This window comes from Penicillium lagena (genome assembly GCF_028827675.1).
Source record: "Penicillium lagena strain IBT 129212 chromosome Unknown utg000003l_segment0_segment0, whole genome shotgun sequence".
Taxonomy (NCBI): Eukaryota; Fungi; Ascomycota; class Eurotiomycetes; order Eurotiales; family Aspergillaceae; genus Penicillium; species Penicillium lagena.
In genome coordinates, this window is record NW_026623224.1 from 2,495,314 (window position 1) to 2,515,865 (window position 20,552).

The 20,552-nt window shown below is 51.1% G+C and overlaps 7 protein-coding genes across 7 annotated transcripts; 4 read left to right on the forward strand and 3 right to left on the reverse strand.

The window, feature by feature from the left end:
• Positions 1 to 154: 154 nt before the first annotated feature.
• On the reverse strand, positions 155 to 3,996 carry N7510_006192 (class I SAM-dependent methyltransferase; the record flags this gene model as incomplete). Its single annotated transcript, XM_056978118.1, has 6 exons — positions 155 to 2,142; positions 2,190 to 2,638; positions 2,857 to 3,556; positions 3,623 to 3,784; positions 3,839 to 3,918; positions 3,974 to 3,996. Coding segments are annotated over 6 exons (3,402 nt in total), but the record flags the coding sequence as incomplete, so codon positions are not given.
• A 1,800-nt stretch (positions 3,997 to 5,796) lies between these two features.
• N7510_006193 (uncharacterized protein) lies at positions 5,797 to 6,967 on the forward strand (the record flags this gene model as incomplete). The annotated part of the gene is made up of 3 exons (XM_056978119.1): positions 5,797 to 5,852; positions 6,040 to 6,240; positions 6,457 to 6,967. 3 exons carry the CDS (start codon positions 5,797 to 5,799, stop codon positions 6,965 to 6,967), a joined length of 768 nt encoding a protein of 255 aa, XP_056834151.1.
• Positions 6,968 to 8,716: 1,749 nt separating this feature from the next.
• N7510_006194 (putative pyruvate dehydrogenase E1 component alpha subunit) lies at positions 8,717 to 10,093 on the reverse strand (the record flags this gene model as incomplete). The annotated part of the gene is made up of 4 exons (XM_056978120.1): positions 8,717 to 9,216; positions 9,276 to 9,730; positions 9,778 to 9,911; positions 9,962 to 10,093. The coding sequence occupies 4 exons, from the start codon at positions 10,091 to 10,093 to the stop codon at positions 8,717 to 8,719; spliced, it is 1,221 nt and encodes a 406-aa protein (XP_056834152.1).
• Positions 10,094 to 10,819: 726 nt separating this feature from the next.
• Positions 10,820 to 13,845, forward strand: N7510_006195 (uncharacterized protein; the record flags this gene model as incomplete). Its single annotated transcript, XM_056978121.1, has 4 exons — positions 10,820 to 11,368; positions 11,420 to 11,623; positions 11,676 to 12,033; positions 12,092 to 13,845. 4 exons carry the CDS (start codon positions 10,820 to 10,822, stop codon positions 13,843 to 13,845), a joined length of 2,865 nt encoding a protein of 954 aa, XP_056834153.1.
• Positions 13,846 to 14,160: 315 nt separating this feature from the next.
• Positions 14,161 to 16,089, forward strand: N7510_006196 (uncharacterized protein; the record flags this gene model as incomplete). Its single annotated transcript, XM_056978122.1, has 1 exon — positions 14,161 to 16,089. One exon carries the CDS (start codon positions 14,161 to 14,163, stop codon positions 16,087 to 16,089), a length of 1,929 nt encoding a protein of 642 aa, XP_056834154.1.
• A 163-nt stretch (positions 16,090 to 16,252) lies between these two features.
• N7510_006197 (BSD domain-containing protein) lies at positions 16,253 to 17,486 on the forward strand (the record flags this gene model as incomplete). The annotated part of the gene is made up of 2 exons (XM_056978123.1): positions 16,253 to 17,144; positions 17,212 to 17,486. 2 exons carry the CDS (start codon positions 16,253 to 16,255, stop codon positions 17,484 to 17,486), a joined length of 1,167 nt encoding a protein of 388 aa, XP_056834155.1.
• A 438-nt stretch (positions 17,487 to 17,924) lies between these two features.
• On the reverse strand, positions 17,925 to 20,083 carry N7510_006198 (RanGTP-binding protein; the record flags this gene model as incomplete). The annotated part of the gene is made up of 4 exons (XM_056978124.1): positions 17,925 to 19,740; positions 19,791 to 19,891; positions 19,958 to 20,015; positions 20,067 to 20,083. 4 exons carry the CDS (start codon positions 20,081 to 20,083, stop codon positions 17,925 to 17,927), a joined length of 1,992 nt encoding a protein of 663 aa, XP_056834156.1.
• Positions 20,084 to 20,552: the final 469 nt, after the last annotated feature.

Below are 20,552 nucleotides of genomic sequence, written 5' to 3' on the forward strand. Positions count from 1 at the left end.
GCTTCAAGTATCATCGACGTTACACCTAGAAACACGAAATCAAGACAAGATTGATTTGATCATGAAAAAATGTAATTTGGGTATCTCTCTATATACTACGCTGCCTTTCCCATTTATTAAGCGCGCGCCACCATTGCCGGTCGGACATAGTACCTGGTTTCGCGGCCTTGCGAGCAGCCTTCCTGCTCTTGTCGGCGAGAATCGCGTTAATAGAAGCAGGACACTCAAGTCCGATTGGAGAAGGCGTATTTGGTTGCCCAAGAGAATCAGGCCATTCAAACTTCGAGATGGCTTTCATGATGTACTCATACTGCGTAGGCACAACGGACCGTCCTTCTCGACGATATCGTACCACGCCAGCATGATACATAGCCCGCACAAACGACGGATACACTGGTGCACCACACTTGCGCAAGTAAGCGTACAGCCAGCGGATGAGATGGAACGAGCGCGATGGATTCAGCTGCTCTGAGCAGGAAACCGCAATAGCCAGTTGGTGGATGAAGTCCACTGCAGCGCGCGGATCGGGGTAATGGCTGGAGCGGGGCCCTGGATGGTAGCGCACGAGAGCTTTTTCTCCCGGATCGACGATGTGTAGCCAAGCCTTGTGGAGGGACATTTTCAACGGGGTATGCATGTCGAGGAGCCGGGTGAGGATCCAGACGCTCTCCGAGTCTCCTGCTCGGGCCAGACGCAGGCACTCTTCCATGGATGACGAATTGGTGAGATCTATGTGGCGGACCATTTGTTCAAATGCGCCGTAGAAAATGTTTCGGACCCCGTTGTAAGCTATCTGGTTATTCCAGACATCGTTCAAAGAGATCTGAGAGGTTTCCAGCAGTTCGAGAGTTTTGCGATTGGCTTTGTTAACCAGCTTTCCCAGCTTGAGATCGACAGCCAGCAATAGGAGGCTATTGTAAGGAAGCTCTACATCGAGAATTCCGCGCATCAAGTCCGAGAGGAAAGACCCATCACTTTGGGTTGTTGTGGTCTCGTAGAGGTTGAACAGCAGCATGATTGGCATGTCTGTGATTCGGGCGCTTTGATTATACATGGCCCCAACAGATTGGCATAATGTCCGTAAAACCCAAAGGCGCACAATGATCTGATGCTGTGCCGGTAGATTGGATGTGCTGGAAGCCAGGTTCTCTCCGAGCCCTTCGGTATAGGCATCGGGAAGATCCAGCCAGACATGTGAACTCGCAATGTTCGAAACGTTGGGCACATTCAACAAGCAATCCCTCCACCGCTCGAGCAGTCGATATCTGTGAGTCTTGTCCTTGGACGACACAAAGGACTCGGTCACTTGAATGAGACAAGTGGCTGCGGAGTCTGTGTCCAATTGGGTGAGCAGTTTGCTAGGATATCGTAGTCCCGTATCTGTATCGAGCGGCCCCATGACCTCCAGCCAGCTTTTGATCAAGGTTGAGGCCCAGCGACTATCTGAATCGGGATTATGTGTAGCAATGATGATTTCCTCGGCAAAGTAAAAAGTGCGCGTCTTGAGGAGTTGTCCTAGCCAAGCATCCACAACTTTCGTGTCCAGGTCACGATACCCAAGAACGTTACATCGTCCGATTGCTGTCCACATTGCCCGGTAGTGTTTTCGAAGCGTCTTGGGATACCAGTCTCCCAGCCTGTTATTCCCCTCGATGATAGTTTTCGGTAGAGTCTTAATGATGAGACAGAGTTCATCAGCCGGAATTAATCCCAGCTCCAGGGCACGGTTAATCGCGCCAAAAAATGCAGTCTGCATAGAACGTTTCGTTTTCGTTCGAGTGAAGGGCTCCATGGCTGCAAGAAAATTCCCAGAGCCGCAAGTGTTCAAGAACGGGTCCTGCAGAAATGCAATGGCCTCTGTTATGTCGGAACGCTGGCGCAACTTCTCGAATATCTGTCGGCTATACCGTGGCTCCCGCTGGAGATCAATTTGCACTCGACGGACAAAATCCCTGGCATCCTCAATCCCCCACTTATCTTTTCCCAGAAATTGATCCAGGAGCTCACTGCGCGTGGCTGTGCCAGCATCAAAGGAATTGGACAACTGATGCTCTGGCGAATGGGATTCACGCGTGTTTGGATTCTGGCCGTAAAAAGGGAAAGGAGCCTCGGGAATGCCTAGTGAGTAATCGTCGAGGTTTTCTGGGCCTGTTAGATCAAGAAAATTTCATCTTCTGGGTCGCACCTACCTTGAGGTTTCAAATGCGCTCTCTGCCAGGGACGGTCCGTCCACTTCATATGTTCCCTCCCATTGCGCCCAAACAGACACGCAAGATCATCCGATGATCCTCCGCCCATGCTCGCGAGAACAGTGTTCCGCCGCTTCGCAAGGCGCCTTCGTGCCTCAAGAGGCCCGGGAACGTAACTGCCATGTCGTCGCTGACCATTGGCGAAGCGACGGAAGGTCGCGGCGAGCAAATCATCACTGATCCACAGGTGGTCGAGAATCTGAGCGGGCGGTGGCTTTAGCGCATGCCGGTAGGCATGTCTACCAAATGACATGAGGATAATGTTGGCATACGTGAGCCAATTGAGGGTTGCAAATGTCGCAGCGGTGGTTGGCGAAAGCCGAAGCTTCAGGGTCAGTCGGCCTTGGCGGTGACTAATCAAGATTATATAAGCACCCTGACCGTGGGGACTATACGGAAGTAAACAAGACCAATAATCAATGAGAAAATAATAGTAGTCAATAGAAGTAAGTTATGCTGGTCAAGGTATATAAAAGAAAGGCGAATGGAAATGCAATCCCCCGCGCCTATGCAATGCATGCAAAGTCATGGTCCTTCGTCAATGGTGTTTCTCATGCAAATCATCTCAGCGATATCGAACGGTGGGTAAGGTCAGCGTGATGAGGACGCTGGAGGAGGCGTTTCGTTTGAAAGGGGCTTTCGGCCTGTGACCACATAGTAGTCCATATAGGCGTGCACACTGCGGTTCTGGATACTCTTCCTCACATCGACAAGGAAGACTTCGATTTCCGGTTTCGACCAGCCCAGTGCAATAAATGGTTTGTATGACCATCCCGAAAGGGCCTCGAGCCAATTACTCTCGCTCCAGGACCCTATCCGTTTCATATGGTCATCGTTGTGCCAGGGATTGGTGGGCACTTTGTAGACACGCTGCTGGACATCCACAAATCCTGTTTCTTTCATCCACTTCTCGATCCGGTGTGCTATTCGGAACTGCCGAGGCGGATCGGCATCCTGGCTTGAGCGCATGTTAAGATCGAACCAATCATGTAGAGCAAAGGCGCTGTAGCCGTCAGGGTTTTCGGGAGGCATAGTATCGTCGTCGCATTTTGGCTTGGGGTCCATCTCCTGGCATTCGATGTAAGCCCCAGGCTTGAGGTATTTGTAGGATTGTCGAAGAAGTTTCTTGAATGAGGGCATTGCGCCTGTCATGTGAGAAGTATGAATGAAGTCGAAGTGGTTTTGGTCCCAAAGCCACTCTTCTTCGGTGGCATCGTCAATGAGAAAATGGACGTTCTCGGGCACTTCTGTTGGCTGCACCGGCGAGAGGTCTGTTCCTGTAATTTCGGCTTTTGGGAACAAAGCCGCTGCAGAGACAAAAATTGTGAATATATTTGTAATACTTTTTGGGTGGGTGGGTAATAGTAACATACCCATCTCGATTGGCCATATTCCAGAGCCAGTGCCAATGTCGAGAATGTGCTTCGGATTGTCAAGCGGGACATGAAATAGGTTGCCATTTTGTACCATTTTAAACATGTGATGCTGCATGTCTAGACGATCCAGCTCTTGCTCGTCGTTGGGGTAGAGATAGGCTACATTTCGAGTTAGACACACTAGTCAGCAGACCAAAAGAACGCAAAACGTACCCCCTTCATGGTACTTGTGATACCGTCTTCCGTTTTCAATAGGGTAGTCCGTCACACTGTCAGTCAGTGACTGCGTGTCACTATTGGCGCCCAGTCAGTCATGGCTGTTCTTCATCGCCGTTGGAGCAGCATTACCAGTCACGGTCAGGGTCCTGCATCTCACTATATTAGCATATCTGAGTGGTACAATTATGGGGGATATCGAAAACACAGGATATAGAGATGAAACACCAGATTCGCTACAGAAGGCATGCGGGACAAGAGTAGAAGAAAGTGCTTACTGGAGGTCTTGAAACCATTTTGACGGTCTCGAGTTGCACCCAGCGGGCCAACTTCAAGGAGGGCGCAATGCGACAGTCAACGGACGCGGATCTTGTAGCAAAAGATGATTATCGGATAGACGTGAACTGTGAAATAGGTTAGAACCTGCATCCTAGCAATGGGGGATGTTTTGGGCCCCAGGAAAAGGCCCAGAGAAGATTACTTACTTCATGGAGAGGACCAGAGCATCTGACAATAATACCCCATTTCACGGCCCACTCCGAGCGATCATGCCTTACTTAAATCGAGTCAAAATTAAAGATAGCAGGGATGAGGTGGTGGCGGAATGAAAACCTCTGCTGCAGTTCGTCCGTCGAGCCCGACAGCTTGGGTTAAGTTATAATTTGGCAGGACGGGAAGGCGATCCGGACGACTACCCAAGAAGAGAGATCGACGACCGGGTGTCCTATTTCATAAACCTATAACCCGAGGGGTGTCTGTGGTGGTGGTCGGGGTGGAGTCCCCAGTACGTGCATGGATGGGGGGTACAAGGTTGAAGCCAGTCTATGAGAGCGGTTCGGGCGGACACAATGATCCAAATTTCAATGTGCGGGTCGATCAAAGGGGGATCTGACCTTGCTGGGTGAATATTAGTTATTATTTTTTCTGGCTTCGCTTGGAAGGAGGGGCAAGGTGAAGGCACGGGGTCTTGGTGTCTTCAGAGCGGAGCCGGAGAGAAATACAGAATTACTGTACAAAAAAAAGTATTGAACGAACAAACCCTGCCCTGTTTTTTTTTTTTCCGTTTTCGCCTACGATCATAGTCGGACAGTGCGTCCAACAACGTTCATGATTGATTTATTTTATCCATAAATCCGACTGGGCGTTCCAGGGCGCCGGGAGTATTGTTGCGGAGCGCCCGAACAGCTGGGCGAACCCTCCTTTTTTGCCCCGAAATAATAAATGGACCTGGATCCAATCCTGTTGACACTGCCTCCCAAACGCGCCATGCCGTCATGCACGCGCACCCCTTTTCAGAGAGTCCTCGCCCACAATGATGATCTACAATGGACTGTCGGACCCATCCTGATGGGAATTCCCGACCGGGCGGCGGGCCGCTTCATCCTTTCTGCTGGGACTTGCTTGTTTTATTCTTGACTAGACTGGTCCGGTGAGAAACAGGGTCATCCCGGAGAGGGAAGCAACCCTAACCTTCCAGTTACTCTGGAGCTTTCGGCGCAACTTCCGGCTGTAATAATGCTAGATTTTGTCGAGTGCACAAGACGAAGCGATAATTAGCAGGTGCTGGCTGATCGACTACTTGAGTTGGAGCCATCGGCCCCGCAGAGATAGCCAAAGTCGTGGGCGGAGCTGTCAGGATTCCACTCACACTCAAGAGCAAATACGTACATAATAATACAAAATACCCTAGACCTTCTAGTCTCCAGGCGCCAAGGAAATTTTGGTAAATGGGCAGTACATAACAGCGTTCCCAAGAAATCTCGCCCCAGGGACTGTCGCCCACGCTGAGACAGGCTACACTTCGAAGGCATAGGTTCCGGAAGGCAGAAGGGACAAGACTCCTGCCATTTCCAGGCCTAGCCCGCGTCAAATGAGTGATCGGTCAGAAATAGCGTGGCACCGGAATCCGACCTGTGGCGCGACGCCCCTGCGAACGGTTTGCGGTTTAGGGTAGTATGATACTGTGCAATCCCCCCAAAGTCAAAACCAGCCTAATCCCGGAAAGCAATCGGTGCAATCAGGAGCCAAGATCGTAGAATATCTATGGAACCTAAAAACATAGGACCGACTTGTACTTATGTCCGTACTGCGTATGCGCAACCAAGTCCACGATCCAGAAAAATAATAAAACGAATGAATAATGATGATTCCCCTCGCGCTAGCCAAAACCCTCGGGGCTCCACTCTATCCTGAACAAGCCCCTGTGTCCTCTGTCTCGTGCACGTAATTATTGCAACCGTCGATCCGAGCTGGCCAAGCACTGTCCCGAACGGATCGACGGGGCGCTTCACGATTGGTAGTGAGCAGAAGCATGTCCCACATGTCGCGTTGCACTTCCGCGGCTTTTTCTTCCCTTTCGGCTCTTTCACACGCATACACTCGGTGTACCCCGACATTAGGTACTCGAGGACTACGCAGAAAATTGAAATAGAAAACATGATAATAATAACAAGATTATAATAATAATGATGATGGCAGACATCCTTATAGACAATGACGCCAAAAATAACATCCCCGTGAATTCTATTGACAATCGGACGAGTCAGAATAATTGGGTCGACCCGGCTGCTGGGAAAGTGTCGGGTCCCAAAGTGTCGGGAACGCCGGCGCGAGAGCCAAAACCCATACTTGGGGTGCTCCCAGAATTGTATGAAGAGCGCAGAGAATGGTCCGTCTATGCAGAACAAATTTGTCCCGAACCGGAGCATAGGCAAGCCGCTTCAAAATTGCATGACACGGAACAAGGACAGTCTGGCCAGGCAAGCTAGCGGAGCGTGTCCTAGAAAGGCATGGGTTCCAGGCACTACTGTATCGTCTCCGACCATAGACTCGGAAAGATTTGGGATAGTGAAACCGGGCCAAACCGAAATTGGCTCATCTGCAGGCGACGGTCGAGAAGCAAGTCATTTTAGAATTGCATATGGAGAATCCCAACCCCTCCCTACTCCGAATGGATTTAACAATGCCGAGGCATGTTACACCGACCGTCAGGGTCTCGACGATCCGGTATTCCCTGCAGGACTCGTGCTGAGGAGGCTGAGAGACTATCATGATGTACAGCAAAGTGGTCGATGCGACAGCCGCATGTATCACCCTTTTCAAGAGGCATTGGACCGAAGTATGTAGGTTATGCAATATCTGCTTAACCCAACGATATGTCTTTAGTTACTCTTCTCTTTCAATTGTCCTATTCGCAACAACTCAATGAGCGCCTTTCCAGGATCATCGTGTTGGGCTCGGCCAATTTCGGATTTCCACATTTTCGCTCCCTAACTAATACCAAGCTGGTCTACATCTATTCGCCGAAACCCTCCAGGGAAGCGGCCAGGCAACCCGTCTTGCAGATGAAAGTTCGACTTTGCTGGCATTGACAAATCCTGATTCTCCACCAACGACCCTTTGTACCTCCAGACTGGAGTATGTTTGGACCAACAACCAAACAGAATTCGTATCTGAAAACCGCTAGAAATGACTTGAAATGCATCACCAACGGCCCAATAATCTAGCTTTCAGGAAGGTGTTCAAATAATTTGTCATTGCGGTTTGCGTAAGTGAATGCGGGGTGTTGTTTGATCATCATGATCGTCTACGGAGGCCCACCCGCTGAACCTTTTAGTAGAAGTCAAACAGCTGGCGAGTATGCGCAAGGACAGGAAAAGTATGTATTTGGAATTTCGCCTGAGTAAGATATTAACCCCTCGCGGGCAGAGACACCTGCGGGCTGTTTATCAGACCCAATCGGAAGAAGAGTTGTATGGGCGGAGACTGTCAACTGCAAGCCCTGTAGATCGAAGTACTGCATCTCGAACATCGCTAATCTATAGCTACCAATGATATTGACCTGTTACGAGAGCAGCTAGGAGGGGCTGGAATTCAACATTGTTTTCCTAAGACGGGTAGCGTCGGGGCTAAGAAAATGGCGGCGGTATTAAATCCCCAGTTATTTGTCATTCTTGCTCTTCAAGTTATCTTTTTCTCTTTTCAAGCATGGCTAATATCAATACCTGCGCAAGGCACCACCTCAGCCAGCCACGGTGTAATTAATGCCCCCGCTCCGCGATGCGCCCGGATGGGTGTACCCGAGGCACTCGTGTCAGGCCAAATCAACAGGCTTAAGCGGCAGACAGAATCCTCTCGACCGAGGCGACATTGCCCTCCATTGGTTGAACTTTATCAGTCCTGTTAAAGCCATCAGGAATCAGGCAGAAAGATACAGCTCAGGGTGTGGTCGTAAATGGTGCCCTCATACCTGGTTTGAATCCGAATGTCTGTCTGGACCCTGGCGATCCCTTGCTGATGGATGAAGGTGTGTTCGAATCCAATTAACTGAACTACCTGGTCCCAAGGACCATCTGTGCATGAATCTTTAGATGTCGGTCTTTAGATGTGTTAAGTCTCAAGGGGAAATGTACCAATTGTCGTTCCTGTGGCATGCATCTGAAACTTCAGGCCGGACTGCTGGACCAAGCGCTGGATATCGGCGATTTGTTGGGGAAATGATGCATTCTGGGATCCAATCTGCCAAAACCCTCAGCACTCGTGGTCAGTTCTTCATGTTTTATAGGATAGACACACTGGTATCAGTGAGAAGTCCGCTGTACACCTGGAAGGTGTTGCCAGAGCCAGATTCGTACAGGCCATGTTCATGATATTAATATTTATCTAGAGGTAGGATCACTTAACTGATGTGCAATTGTAAAATTTGGGCGAAGGCGCAGAGCATATCTCGGGGCTTGCTACTTTTAGATTTGACGTGAATATGATTCCATTGTGACGTTGGTTGATGTAAACACGCCGAATGCATTTAGCCCACCGTTCATATTGTTTATTGGCGGTTTGAAACTGCAATTAGAAGCATAGTCGGTGTCTATGAGACTAGTACCAACTCTCTTCGAGCGCTCTTCCACGCCTCTGCAGAGGCTCACTGCCCGGTACATAGATGTCCCCAAACAACACACCACGACAAGGCTCCAGGACAGGCATTTGCTCAGCTTGTTGGACCTCCTGGCTGACCATTTTCCGTACATCTCTGTCAATGGTCTTTGCCTCATCGTCCGTGATGATATCCCAGTGAACCAATTTCCTCTTCAGTGTGGTAATTGGATCGTTGCCCCGTTCCCTCTTCAGCTCTTCGCGGCCCCGATAAGCCACACCTGGATCAGACATAGAGTGGCCAGCGTATCGATATGTGACATATTCGTATAGAAGGGGACCATTGCCCGCTTTCACAAAGTCACGGCCGTGTCTGACTGCTGACAAGACAGCTAGTACGTCCATTCCATCTACCCGAAGACCGGGTATGTATTGGCCGCGCTTGTAGTACTCAGTCGTGGCGGAGGCTCTGTCGGCGGAAGTCCCCATTCCATATTTGTTGTCTATTCGTGCCTTTATTAGCCTGTCACATGTTACAAGGGAATAGGCAAGATGAGCTTACTTTCGCAGCAAAATATCACAGGCAAGCTCCACAGCTTCGCCATATTGAACGCCTCATATACTTGGCCCTGATTTGCCGCCCCGTCGCCATATAAATTCATGGTGACATAGGTCGTGTTGTTGTATTTCTGAGCAAATGCAATGCCAGCTCCCAAGGGCACATTGGCACCAACAATGCCGTTTCCTCCGTAGAAGCTGTTGGCGTACATGTGCATCGAGCCGCCTTTGCCATGTGCGATGCCATCGCGCCGGCCCAGCAGCTCTCCGATGATTGACTTTATCGTCCCCCCGCGCATCATAGTAAAGCTGTGGGCACGATATGCTGTGATAATTCGGTCTTCTTTGCTGATGGCGTGCTCTATACCTACTGAAACAGCTTCTTGTCCGGTAGACAGGTGACAAAATCCGCGGATTTTTTTCTCCTTGTACAACTGGTCGGCGGCCAGTTCCATGCGCCTGTAACCGTTTAGTTGTATTTGATTATATTATTTCTCACTACCTACCGAACCTTTGCCATGTCATAATACAGCTGCTTCAATTGATTCTTGGTGGTTTCGATGGAGTATGGGGGCGGATCAAAATTGTGTGTCTCGAAGCTCTTTTCTGATATAGGGACAGTGAACGGCTTGTCATTGTCCTGGAAGAAATCAATATGTGTCACATCTGCTTCAAGAAAGGACAACTAACCACTGGAATGTCTTCTAGGGTTGCTATTTGAGAAAGTCCTCGAGAGATCTGTGGCCGGTGCAGTGAAAGAGTTGGGAGGATGGGCACGTCTCCTACCGGAGAAAGAAACAATCTTCCTCGACAGAAGGCCATGTTAGTACTCGATCAGTTTCGAAGGTGTGATCTATCTTCTAAGTCGATTTCCTAGGGAGAGGTAATTGCAACTTTGTTTCTCGTGATCTCTTGTGACGCAATCATGAATTCATAAGTAGAGACTTTCCAGCTGAGATAGTAAAGTGCAAAGCTATAGGGAAAACATTTCCGTGAAAAACGGCACTACACGGTATTAAAGTATTGTTCTGCTGGTTCAAAGGGGCGCATTAACTTTGGTTCACTGGTTACATATAACCATGCTGTGAATATGTACGCGGTATTTTGTGTCTAGCAAGGAGTGCAGATACCAGCTAGTATAAACTAGGACTATTCATTCTTTCATGTTTCAATATCCTAGACATGCCAATTATAATGCACGCCATCATCCGCGATCATGAACAACACAGTGCCTAATCGGGTTATATAGGCTGACATTCTCGGGTCAACCGATTATCCGGTCCCGATGACGCATCCCACCGAGACAGACAAGGTCAACATTGTTCTGCACAACGTTTCTACTTCTTATTCATGGATCCAGTTTTACATCTTTTTGAGTTCTTTGGATCTACCCACTCTCATTCAAATGTTGTAACCTTGAAGGATTTGCAACACGATCTCCAACAGCAGAACTGCTTCCCGCGCGTCCCACCCCACGCGTAGCACCTGCTCTGTCCTGAAAGCAAACAGAGTGAGACTGCCTCATGCGCTTGAAAGATCCAGCCTGCCATGGCACGTCATACCCCAGCCGGCCCCGGTCGGAGTAGGGCATCGCGTGGCCGTGGCTCTTCTCGAAAGCGTGACAGAGATGATGATGAAGAGCTCCCCGATGTCTACCAGGAGATGCTGCAGGAGGCGGAAACGCGAGATCCTGCCCAGTTTTCTTCGGATAGGCCGATCAAAAGACGTAAGGCTGGAGACATAAATGCCATCCCTGTTGAGCAAGAACATATCCGGGCAGAAGACGATGATCAACCAATTCAGACCATCTATGACTCTTCTACAGCGGATGAATCAGATGTTGAATGGGAAGATGTTGACATCACACAACATACGGACAGCTTGCCGAGTACAGTCTCAGCAGCTCATGGCGGCGAGGATACACTCCAAATTACTTTCGATCAAGGCTCTCATAAGCCAAAGAAGACCATCCAGCGGCGAAAGCCAGTCTCTGGAGCCGAAAGGAAAATTCGATTGGATATTCACAAAGTTCATATTCTTTGCCTGCTAGGCCATGTCCATTTGCGCAATCTCTGGTGCAACGACCGGGAATTACAGGTACAACATAATCCTCTCAGACCTCATCTTCAGTCTGTAACCCATGTATAGGGATTTCTTTCCAAAATGCTTCCCAGGAATGTGAAGATTTTGTTACACCCAAGCGAAGACAAAGCGCAGTACCTCAGGTCTACTACATTCATGGATGGACTGAATCAAGCTGGCGATATCTTTAGTCGAAGGTTTGGAGTCACAAAGCCGGGTTTGAAGCGTGCCCACTGGGCCGAGAGTCAAGATCAGTTGAAGCAGAAATTGGTATCTCTCTCCCCGGTATTCTTTTCAGAAGAGCTCCCCTGACAATGAACAGGAATCAATCATGTCCGACGCTGAGGTTTTTCTGTCAAAAGCAGACTACGTAAGTCAGGCCAAGACATTACAGGGCTCTCGAGATTTCGGGGCTCAGTTGTTCTGTGCCCTACTACGATCTGCAGGCGTTGAGGCGAGACTTGTTTGCTCCCTCCAACCCCTGCCGTTCTCCGGCACTGTCAAGGATATGACCCCTGTCAAGACAGATCGAAAGTACATCGTGATATCTTCCGACGACCATGAAACGTCTACGGATGAGCATAATCACTCGAGCAATTCTCCCACTCCTTCTCGAGCTCGCCGAATAGGCCAGCCCCAGTTCACTCCGTCACGACCATTTCAGTCATCTTCCCGCTCCGGTTTGTGGCGTTTGTCACCGATTACTCTGTGTAGTTTTGGCAAAGCTAATATTCACAGGTCCTCGCCCGAATCTTCGAGAGTCCTCCTACCCTGTGTTCTGGGTGGAAGCATTTAATGAAGCCGTGCAAAAGTGGTTTCCGATCGATCCTATAGTAACCAAGTCACTCGCAAAGGCTGTCAAATTCGAACCTCCCGCCAGTGATCCGTATAACTTTATGAGCTACGTGGTTGCCTTTGATGACGATGCTTCTGTTGTAGATGTCACTCAACGATACACCAAGGCTTACAATGCGAAAACCCGCAAACTTCGGGTTGAATCTACCCGGCACGGAGACAGATGGTGGCAGAAAGCGCTGAATGCCTACGAGAAGCCGTTTTTGCTGGATCGAGATGAAGCCGAAATCAGTGAACTCACATCCAAATCAGCTGCCGAACCTATGCCACGCAATATTCAAGATTTCAAAGATCACCCAATCTATGCGCTTGAAAGACATCTTCGTCGCAACGAAGTCATTCACCCAAAACGCGTTATTGGACATGTCGGCCTAAGCAAGCCAACGTCGAACAGTGACCATTTGGATACAGTGTATCGCCGATCTGACGTTCATATCGTGCGCAGTGCTGATAAGTGGTATCGCCTCGGACGGGATATCAGAGTGGGCGAGCAACCTCTCAAGCGTGTTCCTGCCAGTCGAAGCAAGGTAGGGATTCTCAGTGATGAGGATGATACCGAGCCCGAAGAGACGGCATTGTACGCCGGATTCCAGACTGAGATATACAAACCGCCGCCAGTTGTCCAAGGAAAGATCCCCAAGAATGCCTACGGAAACCTCGACATTTATGTTCCAAGTATGGTTCCGCCTGGTGCAGTCCATATCAGGCGACCGGAGGCCGCCCGAGCAGCCCGGATTCTTGGAGTCGACTATGCAGATGCGGTGACGGGGTTTGATTTCAGAGGACGTCGTGGGACAGCTGTTCTGCAAGGTGTTATCATTGCGACTGAGTACCAGGAGGCTTTGAACGAGGTTCTGAGAAGCATTGAAGATGAACGACTGCATGCTGCGTTCGAAGCCAGATCCGCAGAATCACTTCGTCTCTGGCGATTATTCCTAGCAAAACTTCGAATTGCGGAACGCGTAAAAGCCTATGCAGGTGATGATGATGCACGGTCAGACATGAGTATTGATGTTGAAGCAGACGAAGCGGGTGGGGGATTTATCCCCGAACCTGGTCAGCAGCTCGACAGTCGGCCCTTGGTGCTCTTGGGAGGAAAGAATCTGGCCCAGCGTGCCGTTTCGCCCATTCCCGAGACCGAAAACGGTCCGGCTTTCGCTTCGAGCAAGAACTATGAGTTTCCAGGAGGATCCATCCCTGGTGGGCCAGTTGACCAAGACTCGACTACGGCATCTGCTACGCCAACGACAAGCCTCCCTGCTGGTCTCCAACGGAACTGGGGAACACGACGCCCTCCCATACCGCGCTATCAATTGGTCGTTGTTCCAAATGATAGTGTCAACGACAGTGGCAATTCGAGGCCCGGCATAATATTCGGCAATTTGCCCACAACCCCAGCAGCAGCCGAGCCTAGATACCCTGAAGGGTCGTCTGAAAAGGCTCCCATCACAGTGGATTCATCAAACGAAGGCTCAAAGTCTGCCAGCGTTGAACTTGTGTCCAAGCCAGCTTCTCCAGTGCCGCAACGTCAATCTCCCGTGCCAATGGACCAGGATTCCGACAGTGAGATCGAGAAGGGATCGTTGATGTCAGAGGATCCCGAGGATGAAGATGCCATTCCCGAGTGGCTTGTGTAATTAGTATCTCCATCATGTTGACTAGACAATAAAGTCTGGAATGGCCATCCAAAAAGTACCTTGCAGCAATCAGGTAGACAGAACTACCCTGGGACAACCTACGATTTCCACCTTTCACTATGAATGGGGAATGTCGTGAATAGTTCTGCCCTAATTGATCTAGATCTCTTGGGCGGTCAGATTCTGCCGATGCGCGTCGACGCGGTCAGCCTCAGGCATCAGCACTTAAGCGTCATTTGACTCGGAGCAACGTCCGTCAACACTTCCAGCCTGTCGCCAAATGCATGTGTTGACGCTGTACGTTCCGGATTGCACATGGCAGCTGCAATGATACCACAGCAGAGTTCCGAACGCCCACCAGAGACCGCTTGCCATCAATTTCGCACACCCAGCAGACCCGCCTCTCACAGTGGCGCCATATCTACGACTTCGAAAAGCACTACCTCGAAGCGAGCCCGGTCTCCGGCATCATCGGTGCTCTCGAGAACCCACAAGCGTAATTTGTTGTCAAATCCACGGGCCCAGCCCACCCTCACCCAGATCGACTTTGTCACGCAGCCTGAGCCGGATTATGATCAACTCGCATACGTCAACGAACCCATTTCTCGACATGATACCCAAAATACAGCGGCCTCTACGGTAGACGATGGCTCAGACGATGATCTCGACTATCGCCCGCCGCCGGCTCGACCAGCCCGTAGTGCCAATGAGCAAAGTGTCAAACGCAGACCAAGTTCTGGAATCAACAGCCGAGATGCACGTCGGAACGGCGTACGAAAAAGTGCAACCCCGAGGGCAAGTGTAAAGTCTCGGGGTGGTCGAAAATCCATGGAGAAGCCGGGCGCAAAACGAGACAAGACCCTCACGCAGATGGACTTTGTACGGCGATACATTACAATCGACGATGACGATGACGATGTGAACATGGGATACTTAGAGCCATTCCCCCAAAGGAATGTTAATCAGGGGGCACAATCTCCCCCACCTGTCGAAGCACAAACTGAACGCTGTGGGCCTGGACAGGTTTCTCCAGAGCGCAATCGCAGGGTTCATGATGTGGAAGTGGACCTGTCCACAGGAGAGCCTATATCAGAATCAGGCGGTACCCATGACAGAGGCGTCAGTGATGTGCACAATGACAAGCCGGCATCTGCGGGTCCGGTTACACCGCAGAAGTCTCGGAGACTCGAGATTCCATCCTCACAATCACCAGAAAGTCCTGGACTCGCAATTATTACCTCGTCTCAATTTCGCAGTGCTACGCGTTCTCCTCTAAAACAAAAGACTTTGAACCCTATACAGCAACCTCCCGAGCCCATCAAGGAGGAATCTCCAGAACCCCAGTTCTTGCAGGACGAAGAGAGTGATTCACTTGCCAGAAATTTGACGTTTGACTTTCCCAAAGTGTCGAGCTCTCTTCCACCACAACTCCCTACATCTCTTAAGGTCCATTCGACTGCTCCATCCACACCCCGAGACGACGAACGCCGAATTGAACACCCGAAAAGCGAGAGGACCGTGGTTTATGAAACGGATGCGGAGACCGATTATGGCGACTTTGAAAACGACGAGGACTCCTTGAAAATTGAAGCTGAGATTCCTTCTGAACCAAATGAGCCATCAAAGGACGATGCTACCACGCAAACAAGCTCAACACCTCAACAGGACGACTCCCAGGAGTACCCTTTGCCGACCATGCTGCCGAATACGGACCACGACTTCGGTTCGACGGTCGAACCCTCATCAGATGCCTCAGTCTGCTATCAGAGGCTGCATCCAGCTACCCAGTTCCCTCACGAACCTATTCCAGCGCTGAATACGCAAAAGCTCTCCGAGCTGTTTTCTCATGAGGGCAGTGCTCGCTACCTGAGAGCTGGCCCGCCGCGATCATCTCCTGAACACCTCCCGGGACCACTGCCACCCTACCAGATTCAAACGCAAACGCAAACGCAAAGCCAGGATCCAGGGAAAACATCAACTGAGATCGTGCCCGAGTCGTCTCCCATTCGGGGCCAAGAGAACGACCCGGACTTGCACGAACACCCCTTCCAGCGGCCTCCGGCCCCCGACCCCGTGGTGCAAGTTGAATCATCGCAGGCTGTAGATCGGGGGAGCTCGCGGCCGGGGGTGTTATCACGGAGCCAGCTGCTGACGTCCAGCGTGATGGAGAGTGTTCCACTGCCGAATTTCTGGATGGGCAGTCAGGATAGCGTGGGCGAGCCGTACAGTCTGCCGGAGGGGTAGTGTATGATTATTAGGAACTTCACGAGTAACGAAATAGACACAATTATTATCTACTTGTTATAGTTAGTAACCATGGATGAGTTCGTCCACCGCCCATAAGCGGGGCCAAACTATCCGAACGCGGCCATGCGGAACTTGGCATCGTCAACTCCCCCCGACCGACATGGACATCGCCTACGACCACATCCAGGAGGAGATTCTCTCCGCCAAGGAGCACAGCGAGGGTGGTGAGTCCAAAACAGACCTCAACGCCGAGCTCCAAGAGACTTTCCGCGCCTTTTCCTCTAGCCCATGGGGCACCCGCATCGGCGGCCTGTGGGACAACGTACGCAAGCAGGGTGAAAGCTACTACGAAGGCGCCCGCCAGGAATATGCCGCCGCTAGCGAGGAAGCCGCCAAGGGCTTCTCAGATCTGCGGGATACTCTCGTTGATCGGACCCGAGGGCTCTCCCTGAGCACGGCGACGCTCACGGGGGCCGCGGGCGAAGGACAGAAGGATGACGCGGCTACACCGACGGAATCGTCTGAGAATACCGGCAAGGGGAAGGAGAGCGTCAACGGCGAGGGATTCATCTCGCGGTTCAAGGCTGAGGCTGCGCGACGACTCAAGGAGATCGAGAAGGCCGAGGACGCGGCCGATGAGGCCATCTTGCGCTTTGGTATGAGCATCAGTCAGAAATTCCGCGACGCTGTCAGCATCGTCCCACCCGAGACGGACGAGACCGGCAGGATTCTTTTCGAGAGCAAGGATGCCGATGGCAAGAGGGTTATTCACGCGACGCGATTCGAGGCCCAACTGCACGTCATCCATTCCAACTTGGAGAGCTTCACCAAGGATCCCAGCAGCGAGCAGTGGCCCGAGTTCAAAAAGGAGTTCAATGTTGAGAGCAAGACGGACGAGATCGCCTCGGACCTGGAGAAATATCCCGAGCTCCGGTCCGCCATGGAGAAGCTCGTCCCCGAGCAAGTGGAGTACGCCGACTTTTGGACCCGTTACTACTTCTTCCGCCTCATCGTTGAGACCGAGGAGAAGAAGCGAAAGGAGCTTCTGAAGGGTATGTCTCCCCTTCCCTGTATTTCTGTTTCGTATCAATTATTCTAACCACCCCGTGTACTTCCTAGATGCCAACGTCGACGAAGAAGAGGAGGTCGGCTGGGATGACGATTCCGACTCGGACTCCCCCTCTACCCCCCAAGTCCGCACCGGTTCCCAGCAGCATCTCGCCCCCAAAGTTTCCCAGAAAACCGAGCCGCGTCGCTCGAACGACCAGCAGTCCCAACCCGATAGCGAATCTAGCTATGACGTCGTTAGCGGCACCGTGAGCCGCAACCCGGGCAGCCCCAAGGAAAAGAGCCCGGATGCCAAGGGGGACGACAGTGATGAGGATTGGGAATAAATAAAAATAGCTGCCCTCGACAAGGGAGAGGCCCTACCCACTTCTTGCTTGCGCTTTGCGGTCCTGGATTTGCCGGAGTTTGGGTTTCGACACGGTTTCATCGGCGTTGCTCAGGAGCATATCCCCTTTTTGTTCTTGTTTTTCAACATGCAAATTTTCTATCTTGCTTTCTGGGTTGAACTGGCTTTGGCTAATCAATCGAAGCCTTCTACATTGTCTGTTTTTGGGCCCATCCGATATCTGAATATGCACAGTACTCGCTCTTCTTACATATCCCCCCTCTGTCAACATGTATGTAGCAACACCCATTATCAAATCAATTTCAGGATTATCAAAATCGTTATTATCTGCTGCAACGCTCAAATTCCCTAGGTCGCTGCACTCTCTTTACACATACACCAGACAAGGTCATAACTCATGCATAGGCACACATTGCTATTACTCCGCCGTTCCCGATCCAGCGCCCTTCTTGTCCTTGGACACAGACCCCGACTTCCTCGCTAGCGGCGATGACGCCTCCCTAAATCCCGAGTCATCGCTATAGGCAGGCGTAACACCACGTAACCCACTAGGCCGTCTCTGCTCCGATTTCATACCCGGCGAAGCGCGCTGCTGTTGCTGCCCCAGTGTCTCAGGCGTATTCTCCCGCGAGCGCAGCCTCAGGCCCGGAGATCCTCCGCCAGGCGAATAGAGTTCACCGCCTCCTTCCGGGTACCTGGACGGACTGCCAGGCACCCAGCCATACTGGTAATCCTCACCGCGGCGCTTGACGGGGCTTTCATCGTACGGGTCCCAGCCCACGCGACGGCGGGCTTCGGAGCGGAGACGCTGGCGATGCTGCTCGTCGCCGCCGGCGCCGGTGGAGGAGGATTCCTCTAGGAAGAAGTTCAGGAGCTCGTCGCTGATGGAGAGGTGGGATTGTTGCTGGAATTGTTGAAGGGAGGTTAGCCGGAGGAGCGTTTCCAGGAGGGAGAGCGAGGTGCGGATGTTTTCGAAGAGTGGGTTGGAGACTGTTGTTGTTTCTGGGGCAGCGGATGGTTGGTGGGAGATAATCTTTCGGGCGGATGGGGATGGGGATGGTGACGGCGAAGAGGTGTGTCGTTTGTCTTTTATGGATAGCTTGGCCATCTTTTCCACTGCGTTGTCGGTGGTGGATGTTTGGGTTGTTTCGATTTCGGATTCTGAGTCGGACGAGGAGTCTTCGTTGTAAACTTCAAATGCAATCCATTCTGGATCTAACCCTGGCGGCAAACGCCATTCATCAGGGATGAAGTCTTCGTGCAAAGAATTAAAGCTCGCGCTGGTCGGACCACCGGCTCCATTGAGTTGTGCGTCAAGCTGAGCCTGCTCCTCGTCTTCCGGTTCCTCATGCTCTGCTGCTTCATGTTCCTCTTCCACATCATCGCGTTCCATCATTCGCCGTGGCGGCAGAGCGTTCAAATCTCTTTTCAGGAGGAGCACCGGGTTGTTCGTTTCTCCATCGGTACTGATATTCAAAATCTTGCCCGTATCGGCGTAAAAGATCTTAGAAATCTGATGAATTGGCAGAATCTCTCGAATTCCTGCCGTCATCAACCCCTCGTAACTCTGTGGCTGAGGTTCATTGTCCTCAAAAGTATGAACTCGGCCATCGTCCAGGTCCTCAATGATTAGAACTTGATAGGCGTATTCATCGATCCCAGCTTGTCCGGGGAACTGGGGCCGTTGTCCTTGGCCTCCAAGATCGTAATACAAGTCCATTGGCACACGTCGCACTTTCAATTTTGCTTTGTGCATGACTTCCTTCCACGTCGCTTCGCGCATAGATTCTTCGTCGTGGGGGCGCAAGTGGCTGGCAAACAACATGTACATGGACAGTGTAAACGTCGGTCCTATCTGGACTGCCTGGGACTGCGACTGTGACATCGAATATTGGGTATCTCCGGCAGTAAGGAATGTGCTGGCCTGGAGAAGTCGAGAAGGAGACACAGTTGCTGGTAAATTGGTCGACAGTTTGGCGCCTGATGTAGTGATGGCTAGGTTCATGAGCGGTACTGCATCCTCGATACGGACTAGCAAGGCCTTTATATCTTGGACGATGTGTTTGATCTCTGCATGGATTTGGGAGCGATCTTGTGGAGATTTGGATCCTTTCTTCAGTTTTTCTTCAGATGCGGCTGCTTTGCCTATCCGTTGCCCAAGAGCTTGGATATCCCAGCGAAGAGATTTTGTGAGAGCAACAGCAGATTCCAGTGAAGTGTTTCCCCGAGCAGCACTAATAGTCGTTAGGTTTTCATGGCATATATCGGAGCGGGACGAGCTTACATCAATTCAATCATGTCAATTGCAGGTGAAATGACTTGGATCTTGCTTTCCAGTCGTTGCTGCAATAATAGCAGCTCTTCCCGCTCTTTGCCATCTACACTCTGGGCGAATGAAGGGCATATATCAGTATATCATCCCTCCACACTGGGTCACGGGGTAGATCATACTTTCAACAGACGCGACGACTGGTTCATGGCATAAGTCGCCGTAATCGCAATGCCCGAGCTATTACAAACTGTATTAGATAGGCGCTTGGTTCATCGATTGAGCACTTACCGAATGGCATAGTTCATTGCCTGCTGTGTGAGCTACTCGCCGGGTACAAGTCAGATATCCGTGGAAGGACGGCCAGCTGGGGGGAGAAAACAAACTCGAGTGAGAAAGACATCCATTGTGAAGACAGGCGACTGGGATTGTGCACTTCGAGACGGATATTTCTTCTGCTGCTCAACTGCCCCCTGAGCAATGGCCGGCGTTAGAGGGACGAGATTGAGCTTATCGATAACCGGCAGAGGTTGGCGTGCGGCAGCCCAAGTATTGATAGTGACGGACGCCTTGACGAGACTGTGCGCCTCTGGCTCCGAGGAGGGGTAGAACAACTAACTCCCGAAAGAATTGGGTTCAATAATGGAGCGAGACTCTGTCTGCGGATCTCAAAAGAGAGAAAGAAAAGCAACATTGAAAGGAAAGCATGGTCCACGTGACCCTGTCGCGGGGCGCTGAGTCAGCCGCAAAAACCAAGCGAATGTTGGGCCCCTCCTT